The 13,804-nt window shown below is 31.9% G+C and overlaps 1 protein-coding gene across 18 annotated transcripts in view; it reads right to left on the bottom strand.

Annotated features, from left to right (window-relative positions):
- The window catches only part of GPHN (gephyrin), a 598,378-nt gene that overhangs the window by 463,139 nt on the left and 121,435 nt on the right, over window positions 1-13,804 (bottom strand). For all 18 annotated transcript variants that reach the window (XM_036071130.2, XM_036071133.2, XM_036071135.2 and 15 more), the window contains exon 2: window positions 9,872-9,950. In XM_036071130.2, the coding sequence (XP_035927023.1) occupies window positions 9,872-9,950 (79 nt within the window). The remainder of the gene's footprint in view (window positions 1-9,871; window positions 9,951-13,804) is intronic.

Raw genomic sequence — 13,804 nt, 5'->3', positions numbered from 1 at the left:
AAGAAGAATTAATACCTATTCTTCTGAAGGTGTTTCAAAAAATTGAAATGGAGGAAAACTTCCAAACTCTTTATATAAGGCCAGCATTACCTTGATCCCAAAACCAGACAAAGACCCCACCAAAAGGAATTACACACCAGTATTCCTGATGAACATGGATGCAAAAATTTTCACCAAAATACTAGCCAAAAGGATCCAATAGTACATTAAAAGGATTATTCCCCACAACCAAGTGGGATTTATTCCTAGGCTGCAAGGTTGCTTCAATATCCACAAATCAATGTGGTACACTACATAAATAAAAGAAAGGACAAGAACCGTATGATCCTCTCAATAGTTGAAGAAAAAGCATTTGACAAAGTACATCATCCTTTCTTGATTAAAACTCGTCACAGTGTAGGAATAGAGGGTACACACCTCAATATCTAAGAGCCATATATGAAAAGCCCACAGCGAATATCATTCTCAATGGGGAAAAACTGAGAGCTTTTCCGCTAAGGTCAGGAATACGGCAGGGATGTCCATCACCGCTGCTGTTCAACATAGTACTGGAAGTCTTAGCCTCAGCAACCAGACAACAAAAAGAAATAAAACACATCCAAATTGGCAAAGAAAAACTCTCACTCTTTGCAGATGACATGATACTCTATGTGGAAAACCCAAAAGACTCCACCCCAAAATTCCTAGAACTCATCCAGGAATTCAGCAACGTGGCAGGATTTTAAATCTATTTGTCTGTTGCAGTTCTAGACACCAACAATGAAACAGAAGAAAGAGAAATTAAGGAGTTGATCCTATTTACAACTGCACCCAAAACCATAAGATACCTAGGAATAAATCTAACAAAAGAGGCAAAGGACCTGTACTCAGAAAACTCTACAACACTCATGAAAGAAATTGAGGAAGACACAAAGAAATGGAAAAATGTTCCATGTGCATGGATTGGAAGAACAAATATTGTTAAAATGTTTACACTACCTAGAGCAATCTACACATTCAATGCAATGCTTATCAAAATACCATAAAGTTTTTTCACAGAACTGGAACAAATAATCCTAAAATTTGTATGGAACCAGAAAAGACCCCAAGTAGCCAAAGGAATGTTGAAAGAAAAAAATCCAAAACTGGTGGCATCACAATTCTGGACTTAAGCTCTATTACAAACTTATAATCATCAAGACAGTATGGTACTGGCACAAAAACAGACCCACAAATCAAAGGAACAGAATAGAGAACCCAGAAATGGACCCTTAACTCTATGGTCAACTAATCTTCGACGAAGCAGGAAAGAATATCTAATGGAAAAAAGACATTCTCTTCAACAAATGGTGTTAGAAAATTGGACAGCCACATGCAGAAGAATGAAACTGGACCATTTCCTTACACCACACACAAAAATAGACTCCAAATGGATGAAAGACTTAAATGTGAGACACGAAACCATCAAAACCCTAGAGGAGAACACAGGCAGCAACCTCTTCGACCTCAGCCACAACAACTTCTGGCTAGACATGTCTCCATAGGCAAGGGAAAAAAAGGCAAAAATGAGGTATTGGGACTTCATCAATATAAAAAGCTTTTGCAAAGCAAAAGAAACAGTCAACAAAACCAAAAGATAACCGACAGAATGGGAGAAGATATTTGCAAATGACATATCAGATAAAGGGCTCGTATCCAAGATCTATAAAGAATTTTTAAAACTCAACACCCAAAGAACAAATAATCCAATCAAGAAATGGGCAGAAGACATGAACAGACATTTCTACAAAGAAGACATCCAGATGACCAACAGACACATGAAAAAGTGCTCAACACCATACAGCATCAGGGAAATACAAATTAAAACCACAATGAGATACCACATCACACCAGTCAGAATGGTTAAAATTAACAAGTTGGGAAATGACAGATGTCAGTGAGGATGTGGAGAAAGGGGAACCCTCTTACACTGTTGGTGGGAATGCAAGCTAGTGCAGCCACTCTGAAAAACAGTATGGAAGTTGCTCAAAAATTTGAAAATGGAGTTACCCTACAACCCAGCAATTGCACTACTGGGTATTTACCCCAAAGATACAAATGTAGTGATCTGAACGGGCACCTGCACCCCAATGTTGATAGCAGCAATGCCCACAATCACCAAACAATGGAAAGAGCCCAAGTGTCCATCTATAGATGAATGGATAAAGATATGGTATATATATATATATATATATATATATATATACACAATGGACTATTAGGCAGCCATCAAAAAAAAGAATGAATTCTTCCCATTTGCAACATCATGGATGGAACTAGAGAGTATTATGCTAAGTGAAATAAGTCAATCAGAGAAAGACAATTATCATATGATTTCAGTGATATGTGGAATTTAAGAAACAAGGCAGAGGATCATAGGGAAAGAGAGGAAAAATTGAAACAAGACGAAACCAGAGACTCTTAAATCTTAGGAAACAAACTGAGGATTGCTGGAGGGGAGGGGGGTGGAGGGATGGGGTAACTCAGAGATGGATATGGGCAAAGGTAGGTGTTGTAATGAGCAATGGGTATTATATAAGACTGATTAATCATAGACCTACATCCCTGAAACAAATAATACATTATATGTTAATAAAAAAAAATAAGTAAATATATAAATACAATTACTACAGATATACTACCAATATCTAATTGAGATACTTTGTGCAGGCAAGCAAAATGTTCCATTTTTAAAAAATAACAATTTTTGACAATGTATATATTCTTTTTTAAATTAACAACTGAAAATCAGTACAGTAGACCTCTCTTAGTTTAACCACTCTTTTTTTCTGAGACTACCTCCTCTCTCATTTAATTAGAGTATCCTACCATTCTGGCCACAGGTATCTGTTCCATGACTGATCAACCAAGACAGACTGCCACAGTGATTAGTTGATGTCACCAAATTAACCAGATTATCAAAGCCAGAACTCTTTCTTGGGATTTTACATTTCAGAACTGGAAGTGAAAAGAGATCATGGAGCTAGAGGAAAGTAAATTGGAGTAAGTTAGCAGCCATCTTCCTGGTTTCATGGAGAAAGTCTGACTGCCATAACTGAGACTAAAGAAAGACCAAAAGAGATAATGGCAAAGGGTGACAAACTCAGTTGCACAAACACCTTAAATCTATTCTTTGGGGTTTCCATACCTGACCTGGTTTTTAAGCTTTCCTGATTCCATGAGAAGTATATAGTTACATAAGCCTATCAGGTCCAATTTTGCTTTTTAAGTTAGTTTGACTTAGGTTTCTATACAATGAAAATAAGAGAATCCACTAAATAAAATGATACATTATTTATTTCATTTAAAAATTCTAATATTGGGGGCATCTGGGTGGCTCACTCAGTTAAGTGTCCAACTCTTGATTTCAGCTCAGGTCATGATATGGAGACCTACATCAGGCTCCACGCTCAGTGTGGAGTCTGCTTGAAATTCTCTCTCTCCCTCTCCCTCTGGCCTCTCCTCTTGCTCACTCTCTCACTCTAAAAATAAATGAATAAATAAATGAAATCTTAAAAAAAAATTCTAATACTGTATTGGTCATCTATATGCGTCAGGTGGACAACTCAGGATATTGTCCATCTTCAATCATATGGTACTTGACTACAAGAATAATGTCTGTTAAACATAATTCTGAAGAATTTAATATAAGCATCTAGTAGTGCTTTTTGATTAATAAATTATAAAATGAATGAACCCACAAAAAAAATTAAACATACATTCTCAGGAATATATGGAATGACAGAAATTAGGGAAAGTCTTCTAAAAGCAAAGTAAAAATCCAAAGTCTTTGGATTTGCAGTTCTGACATAAAACATAGTACTATAATATTGTACTACAAGCCTACATTAAGCTGTGTTTTCCCAATATATAATTTACAGACTAATAAATATATAATCCAAAAAAGAACCTGATTAAAAATGATAATAACTTACATTTAGAGATAAAATTACAAAGATAATTTTGGTAGCTGTCTTAGATTCAGCAGAACTATTGTAAGCATAGCAAAATGAATGATCAATAATTGTTAAACAGCTGCCATTAAAAAATGCATTTTTCACACCAAATGAATTTATCTTCAGAGAAACAAAGGATAACAATATAAAAATCCTTGTATTTTGTTTAATAAACATTAAATGTCTCAGAGATAGTCTAAAACTGAAATTTAATAAATAGACCATAAAAAATAGTAACTAAATTCTAATCTACCTGAACATGCAGTATGAGAATGTATAGCTCTATGGAAAATAACCACTTCAAAATCCACTGTTTATCCTCTGCTGACTGGCATTTTTAAGAAATTCAATTCACCATAGCAACCTGTCTTAACACCAGCAGATAAGTACAGGCTATATTTAGATATGATTGCTTTCCAGACGGCAATCCTGTCTTTCCTTCACATTTAATGTCATGATCCAGAGGACCAAAATATCACTCAATCTGATTGTAGTGTGAAGTCAAGTATATTCAGGGGGACACGGCTATGTTTCAGAACCATGAAAAGAAGTTTCCACCAAAAATGGTAAGATTTGTAAAGAAGTACATTAAGGTAAGTAAAATTTTCATGTCTAAGGAATTTACAATCAGATACAACTATTCTGTTCGATTTTATCTATGAAATGCTGTTATTAAGCACTAATCATCTATAATATCAAAATACGTTTCAACTAGCACATTGTTATTATTTTTTAATTACTATGCTGCATTTCCAATGTGGCATTATCTAACTAAAAAAGTAATTTCTTTTTTACACAAAAGCAATTCTTCACTGATGAGGTATAACAAGAACTGTAGTAATACAAGGCAAGTAACAGAATACAGTATAAGGGAAATGAATTGATTAAAATGCTATTGTTACAAAATTACTATGGACATGATTCATAATCTTCTTAATGATAATGAAAGGAAATAAGTAACAGTTTTTATACAGTTTAATGCACAATATGCCAAAGTTCTTAACAGACATTTTTCTTTATTCTCTAGATGAGTTGCACTGAAGTCATTAAAAAGACAAAATGTAAAGAAGTGAAGTTCAATTAAAAATACCAAGAACATATCACGTCACACCCATTAGAATGGCACTATCAACAACAACAAAAACCACAAACAAACAGAAAATAATGAGTGTTGGTGAGGAAGTCAAGAAATTGGAACCCTTTTGCACTGTTGTTGGGAATATAAAATGGTGCAGTCACTATGGAAAAAAAAGTATGGCATTTCTTCAAAAATTAAAATTGATTTACCATATGATAGAGCAATTCTGCTCCTGTGTATACAACCAAAAGAATTGAAAGCAGGGTCTCAAAGAGGTATTTGCACATCCATGTTCATAGCAGTATTATTCACAATAGACAAAGGTTAGAAGCAATCCTGTGTCCACTGATGGATGAATAAACAAAATATGGTGTAAATATATCAAATATTAATGGAACATATAATGAAATAATGGAATATAATTGAGCTTTAAAAAGGAAATTCTTACACATGCTACAACATGGGAGAATTCCCTTGGGACTATTATGCTAAGTGAAATAAACCAGTCACAAAAAGACAAATACTGCATGATTCTACTTACATGAGATTTCTACAAAAGTCAAAATCATAGAAACAGAAAGTACAATAGTAGTTGCCAAAGGCTGGAGGAGGGATGGGGAGTTATTGTTTAACAAGTATAGCATTGCAGTTCCGTTAAGATGAAAAATTTCTAGGGACTGATTGCATAATAGTGCATATATACTTAACATTACTGAACTGTACACTTAAAACTGGTTGAGATGGTAAATTTTATGTTATTTTTATTTTATGACAATTAAAAGAAATACCAAGAATACTGATAAGAAAAAAAGTATTTCTTGATCCATAACATAATTTATTCAGGATTCAGAATTAAGATCTATTTCATTGAATCATACTTTTTTACAAATCACAAGAGGTTATAAATTGGTAATATCTTTTCAAAATCTATATATCACTGAAACAATTGAAAAAATGCTGAGTACCATAAAGGGAAAAAAAAGAAGACTGACATATTTGTCATGCTGTACAAAATTCTCAAAGAATATAAACTTTCCCTGTTTGACTATAAAGAAAATTACTAGTATCCTGCATTATAAATTATATTTCTAGTGTCAAGAGATATCCAATTCTGCTATGAATTAAACTACTCTTCCTATAACTAACTTATGTAACACATATCTAGGATGGTCCTAAACTTTAAGGGCTTCTGCAAATTAAACAAGACATACCCACCTATACCACACACATCATCGGCATCAACACAATGAATAGTACAAACAGGTGTTCAATTATGTTAGCCCTTTTCATTCTTATTTTTCCTCTTTTGATTCTTAAACAGCTTCAATAATTTCTATAAATGTTTCTGAGTTCAAATAATTATTTGTGTTAAATAGTGTATAAGTAAGCAATAGGAAATCTAAAGTATAAATATGGTAATATGTTTTATCTTTCATCTTCAGCACACAATCAATGGGGATTTAAAAGTATTTTTGAGAATTACCTCTATAAAGAACACAACTAAATATAACTTAACGTTATATACAGTATATAATTTGCATGTAATAAGTCCTCTCTTTAGCATAAATAACAGGCAGCAGCATAAATGATTTTTTATAACTTAAATATCATGCATCCCTCAACTTAAAGAGAAAAAAATTAATTATATCATGCTAAGAATAACTTCCTTTATGTATGAAAAGTATCTATCACATTGGACGTGTTTCTAATACGGTGAAATATCAAGTTAAATTTGACAATGCTTTTCAATGTGCCATTGAGAAACCACAGTAAAACAAGAGGTCTTACAACACAACAGAACAAATTATACATATAGCAGAGGAAATCAATCTTAAAATACTTAAAATCATAAACATAAGATGAGCTTTTAAAACAGATAAAATTGTTCATTTTGAAATTTAATATGCATGCAAATTACTAATTCAAACAAATCCTCAGACACATTCATCAGCAAGAAATGAAGGTCAAGATCCTCTACTTGGTCTTACACTTAACACCTGCAGGATTGTGATAGAAAAAATTATTCCCAGAATAACTACCAAAGAAGAGAGCCTCTCAGGTATCCCCTTTACCTCAATCTTCCCACAAGTCACATTCTGCTCTCATTATTGAAACAGCTCAAAAGCAGTAAGGCCAGAACGTCTTTCTTAGGGATTCACAACTTTCTCATCTTTTTCTCTCATGGCATCCCTCCATCATGTTCTTATAACATAGATCACTCAGTTCATTCAAGCCCAATTAGTTCTACCATACAATGGAAGCAAAATCTTGGCGAGTGTAGTTTACACAGACTAGATAAATGACAGAAGGTCTATCACATTACTCCATTAGCTCGACACAGATTTAAAAGTATCACTTTTTGTTCTGCTTTTTCATTCTCCTCTGAGGCAATAAACCCTTAAAACTTCATTCATTCATTTATAGACACACACTCATACAGACACACATACCACATTTGATTTGGTTTTATTTTTCTACTTTGCCCACAGAAATTCCATACGTGCTCATTTATCCAACTATGACATACTATAAACTGCTCCAAGTGTCAATATTGACCAGATAGCCTGGGTTCTCTTCACTTCTTTTTTCCTTCCCTCTTTATCCTCTTCCTTTTGAATAGCCTTAGTGATTGTAATACTTAGTTTTTCTTTACACATCAATTCCTTTCAGCATTAGCAGCTCAGGAATCTGGAGTATTTATCAAATGCCAGTGATTTTTTTAAGCAGGAGATTTTTTTACTGTAAAGACATTATTTCTGACATATTTTCAACTCAATGTTGCAACATAAACAATTCAACACCATATAGAACCATGTAGTATACATGAATCAATGAACAAATAGTAAAGATTTTTGTCAGGAGTTTGGGACAGAAGAGAGGTAAATGTCTTTAAGAAAAAAATCTGTATCCATGAGGTATGTACTAAGTGAATATTGTTATAGAATAATAACTCAGAATAAAATATTTCCCATCATAACAACTGAAAAAAATACATGAATTTCTACACTAGGCATTTCCTTCCTTTAAGAATTTTGCTAAGGAAGAAATATATTGCTAAAATATGAATTAGAGTCATTAACAGTACATTTTGACTATTAATAAAAAAAAGTTCTTTCCAAGTGGCAAAGGCAAAATGAATTCTCACTAAATTCTTACATTCAAGACTAATGTCAAGAAACTAATGCCAAGTTAAGAGAATGATGCTAAGGTAAGATATCTGCTATTTCAAAACAGAGACAGAATTATTTTCTACAACCCATGCTGTAGTGATCTCAGATAAATTTCTCTTAGAATACTAAGATTAAATTTAAAATTTAGTACGAGGTTGCATGATGATTATTCTACATTCTTGGAAGAAGTACCAAATTCTCTCAAAACACTGTAACTCATTGCTATCATCAATTATTTAAGTATAATTCTCCATAGCTTTTATATCATTAATGTCTAGATGAGCACATTCTTTCCACAAAGACTACGCAATACAGATAAATAATACTATTGTGACCAAAAATATACCTTCAAATAATACAATGGAATAATTTGTTATTCATTCAGATGGATGAAATCTTTCAAAAACAATTATAAAGTTTCCTCCTATATCTATAAGGAAAACAGAATTCTTCATGCAAATAAATATTATTTGACATTAATTTACTGGGAATATTTACATCAAAATAAAGAATAGTTATATTCTTTATTAAATATTTATAGGACTGAAAGGACAACTGTCAATTTTCAGTAGCATAAAGATCATGGAGAAGGAATACTGACATTCCTTTTGAGTGAGAAAAAGAGAAACAGATTAATAAAAAAAAATTGAGAATTGAGTTTAGAAGCTCATTTCTAAATTCATTACATTATAAACTTTAAGATTCAGTCATTTTCAAGATTCTGTATCTTGTGACTGTATTTTTTTTAAATGACTGGGAAATCATTAAAGAATCAATAACCTCCAGATTTGACACATGCTTGTGCTTTATTCCTCACAAAACACTCAATTACTAGTAAAACTTGTGGGAGTGTACATTATATATGATATGAAAGACTGATTTCCTGTTCTGTTTTACTGAACGCATTACATACATCATTAAAGAAAGCACCTGCCAGCACTCCATTTTCTTTTCTCTGCTGCATAAGGCTTAACTAGTCTTGATTTTTTTTTTTTTAAATAAAGGTGATCCTACCAGGAGGTATGTTCATATAGAAGATAGGATGCATAATTTACAGTATATATAAAATTGTAAAAAATTAATTCATAAAATGAAAATAGAAAGTGACATTAGTAAGAACATTAAAAATTGAAACCTATAAAACTCTTCAAAAATTTTTCCTTCAATGGCTTTCTAACGTAAAATATTAAATATATTCTAAATATTCAAGTATATTATAAATACTTTATATTTATAATTGTACTTATAAGTAAGTATTACAAATTATCCAAAAAAAAAAGTTTAAAATTGATGCGAGCAAATTTAATTGCACCTTTCCCAGCAAATGAATTACTCATCATCTTCCCTACCCAGTATCTACTGCCACATTGGCAAGATACCATCAACCATTAATAAAGACTCTTTGAAAGTTGATCATTAATCACAATGCTATCTCTTCTTCTAATATCTCTTCTATTTCTAAAAAGAAACTATTCTATACCTTCACTTCTATTGAAACTGTTGGATGTCCTTCACTATATGCAACACAAATTGTTAGAAAAGAAAAACTTACTCAACATTAAATTAGTTCTCATTTACAACTCTTTTGAAAAAGTCACACTAACTATAAAGTTTTAAATTATGCTTAGTACTGAAAACCAAATACTCACAAAGAAGGATCTTGTACGAGATCTTTGAGATTTATCCCACTGCGATCTTCTGCAAGATTCCTGAAGCAACTATCACTCACTAAATAGGAAAGGGGGAGAGAAAAAGAAAATTAATTTTTGCTTACATTTTATTTCAATTACTACTGACAAAATGGAATTTTTAATTGGCTGGCTCTATGGATAGGATTTTTCCAAAGATCAACGGTAATCAATTTCTGGGCCTAATAGATTTAGCAACAAATATTAATATTCAATAACAAGCCAATAATCTAAACATACAAACTTTATATAAATACAACATATAAAAGACAAAACACATGGGTTTAAATTTTGTTCTTACTTTTATAAAACTATGTTACAGCACATAGTGGCAAGTCACTGCTTCAACAACTAGAAAAAAAAAGATTAGCTGTCCCCTCAAATCATATTTTTAAAGATATAAGACAGCAATGTGAGCTAATAAGAATAAACTAGGAGAAAAGCTAAGCCTCCTATTGTTTTCATTTCCAGGAGAATTTGCCACTTACGAGCTAAGAGCCAGAAAGAGGGACACTACTAGAGAAAAGAAAAACCAGCATAGTTCTTGATGGTTCACAGGCTGGCATGACAGAATGAAATCCTATGGAACCCTAAGAAATCCTATGAAATCCTATGAAAACCGTTTTCTGCTGGAAGATTTGCTGAGGGTTGGACAGCACAAGAGGATTTGGAATGAGGAGGAAAAAATGGGCCAGAGGGCAAATAATGTTTTCTATAGTGCTATGGTGATTAGGAGTCCAAGTCACACTACAGTAAGTGGAGCCTACCACTTTCAGTGTAGAATTTCAGCAGATCTCCCCTAAGAAAAACATTTGCTCTCAACCAAAAGCAAGGGGGGCAGGAGGGGTTAGTAAAAGGGGGCAGAACTCAAGAGATACAGTAAAACTTCTCACAATTTCACAATACATAAGAACAAAGTCACATCAGAATATCTGCAACACAAGTTTTACCCATAAAGACATTTAAGACCAGAGATAGACTAAGTATATCTAAAGTTTTCACTCTACCCAGCTCAGTTTGAAGCTGAGTTAAAGTGATTGGCACTTAACACTTAATAACATTTATATCAATTTCTTTGATCCTATAATAAACAATAATGGTATATGACAAAAATTACAAAGTATGCAAAAGGACCCAAAATGTGACCAATAACCAAGAGAAAAAATTATATATTTTATATATATGTATATATATGTACACACACATACACAGATAGCTAGCTAGCTAGCTAGCTAGATAGCTAGATAGGTAGATAGATACTGACCACAGATGATATAGAATCAGAGGACAAGGACTTTAAGAAAACTTAAACTTTCAAAAAAATTTATTTAACATAAGTTGAAGATACAGAAAAATGTTCACAGTGGATGAAAGAAGGAAAATTTCAGCAAAGAATTAAAATCTATAAAAAAGAATTAAACAGTAATTTTAGAATTGAGAAACACAGTATCTGAAATTAGGAAATCAGTGGATGAGTTTTATAGCTGACTCAACACAGAAAAACAGGATTTGTGAACTTGAAGTGATCAGCAAAAAATATCCAAACTGAAGGAAAGAGGAAAAACACATACGTGAAAAGAACAGAGCAAAAGAAACATGGGAATCAAACAGCTCAATGTAACTGTAGTTGAGGAGAGAGAGAATGGGGCAAAAGCAGTATTTTCAGAACAGCTGAGATTATTCCAAAACTGATTCAATACACTAATTCGCTGACTCAACCAACCCACACTGGAAAAAGTAAAATAAAATGACATGAGCAGCCAAACTGTTGAAAATAAAAGATAAGAAAATCTTAAAAATAACCAGGAAGAGAAAAAGGACACCTCATCTTCAAAGGAAAAACAGTAAAACTTATAGCTGAGTATTTAACATAAACTATGGAATCCAGAAGACAATGGAAAGCTTTGATTAATATGCTGAGGGAAAACTGGAAGTCTAAAAGTCTAGACCTTGATAAAATATCCATCCAAAATTAAAGGCAAAATAAAACTTTACTTATATAGTATTTTTGTATTTATTAGCATAAATATTAAATGATGGATTTTCTATTTCAATTCAACAATTTTATTCTATGTATCTTAAAGAGTCATTTCTAACCTACATATGGAACAAGAAGAATATGACATTCACCTTATTCCTTTCAAAGATCCATTACCTAATATTTTATTTGGATTTTATATTCCCTTTCTTTATAGAGTCCCTCAAAATTATAAATCTGAATGTCTCTCTGAAATAAATGAAAATGCATATAAACAATGATGCTACAAAAACATCTGAAATTGAAAAAAGTTTGGATTCTTTCTTATTAATTCCCAAAAGATATTTCCCACTTTTAATTTTTTTGCAATGAGTGGAATAATTTTGATTAATACATAATTTTCATCCCATATTTAGCAGACACTCAAATCAACCTGTTGATTTAAGACAAATTTCCTGCTTTTCATAATTTTAATATAAATGCTCATTTACACCACTTCCTGAGTAGGGTCAAAAGGAAAAAAATAAAATGTTGGCACACTTTAAGGAAAGTTGGTTTCCTGCTGAACTAAAATTGAAGCTATAATATATCATAAAATTTGTTCTCAAGTTTCTTGCCCAATTTGGCAAATATGAGAGCTTAGTTATAAACCTCAGGAGCCTGAAAGTTTTGCAGGCTTAATGAAAATGGAATAAACCTTTGCTCCTTTAAAGGCTTGCTAGTCAGCTATCTGTGAAATGAGTTTTGCTAAAGAAGGCACTTTTCTAAAATTCATGTTCCATCCAAAGTTTAAGTTAAAAACAAAGCAAGAAATCAAAAACAGACTCAACAAAAATTCTAAAATTTTAGCTGCCTGACAATATATATTATAGTTAAAGCTTTTTTCCACCAACACAATAAATTTTCTTATTGAATTATAAATAAGAATATGGCACTTTTTAAGAAGCAAGTGAATATAATAATTTTTGTATGTAAAAACATTAAAATCAATCAGTTTGGGTCACCATATTTTACTGTTTTTTACCCCCCCAGTATATGATGACTACAGGAACTACTATGCTCTTCACTGCACTGACTAATAAAAAGTCATCAACATGTCATCACAAAAATCAGATAAAATGGGAAAAATTACAATAGAAGTAGTCAAACTTTTTATGGTATTAACATGAAAATTATAAACTTTACTTCAGCCTGTTTTATACTGATATAATAATTAACTTGAAGGACACAGAGAAAAATTAGAAATATTAGTAAACTGAACTCTTTACCAGAGTTCCTATCCAATCATATGCATTTTTTCCTTAAATGTTCATTGTTTGGATCTATAATCAAGATAATAATTGAAATTCATTATATGTTAAGCATTTCATATTTATTATCTCACTTAATCTTCTTTATCATCCAATGATAAGCCTATCTGTGTCACCATTTTACAAATGAAGATTCTAAAGCATGGGAAGATTAAGCATCTTGCTATGGATCATATAGCTAATAAATAGCAATACTGGGAAAATCTAGATGCTGTAACTCGAGAGGTTGTACTCTTAATCACTATACTATATGGACCATAGTTCTCAACAATCACTCATATATTCTGAATTCTCTTACATTTCCATAACTTCAAAACACATAAAAGTTATACAATTAAAATTCATTACGAGACAGTAAATTCCAACTCAAACCAGTATTAAAGAATTACAGTTTTTAAAGTGGAATGAAACATTATGGATCTTCTAGTTAAGTGGTTAGTTAACTGTGCTTCATTTCTCATGGATTCTATGGAGGTGTCTCAGAGTAATGACATTCCTTTTCCCCTTTCAGCTAAAGAGCTCTGTTTTTATTTGCTTATATATTAAGTTGCTTTAAAATTATATTTGCAAAAATTTTACTAAAAAATTTTTTTTAAAGATTTTATT

The sequence above is a fragment of the Halichoerus grypus genome, chromosome 8, assembly GCF_964656455.1.
Source record: "Halichoerus grypus chromosome 8, mHalGry1.hap1.1, whole genome shotgun sequence".
NCBI lineage: Eukaryota > Metazoa > Chordata > Mammalia > Carnivora > Phocidae > Halichoerus > Halichoerus grypus.
The sequence above is the reverse complement of the archived record's forward strand: the minus strand, read 5'-3'. Positions and strand labels throughout refer to the sequence as shown.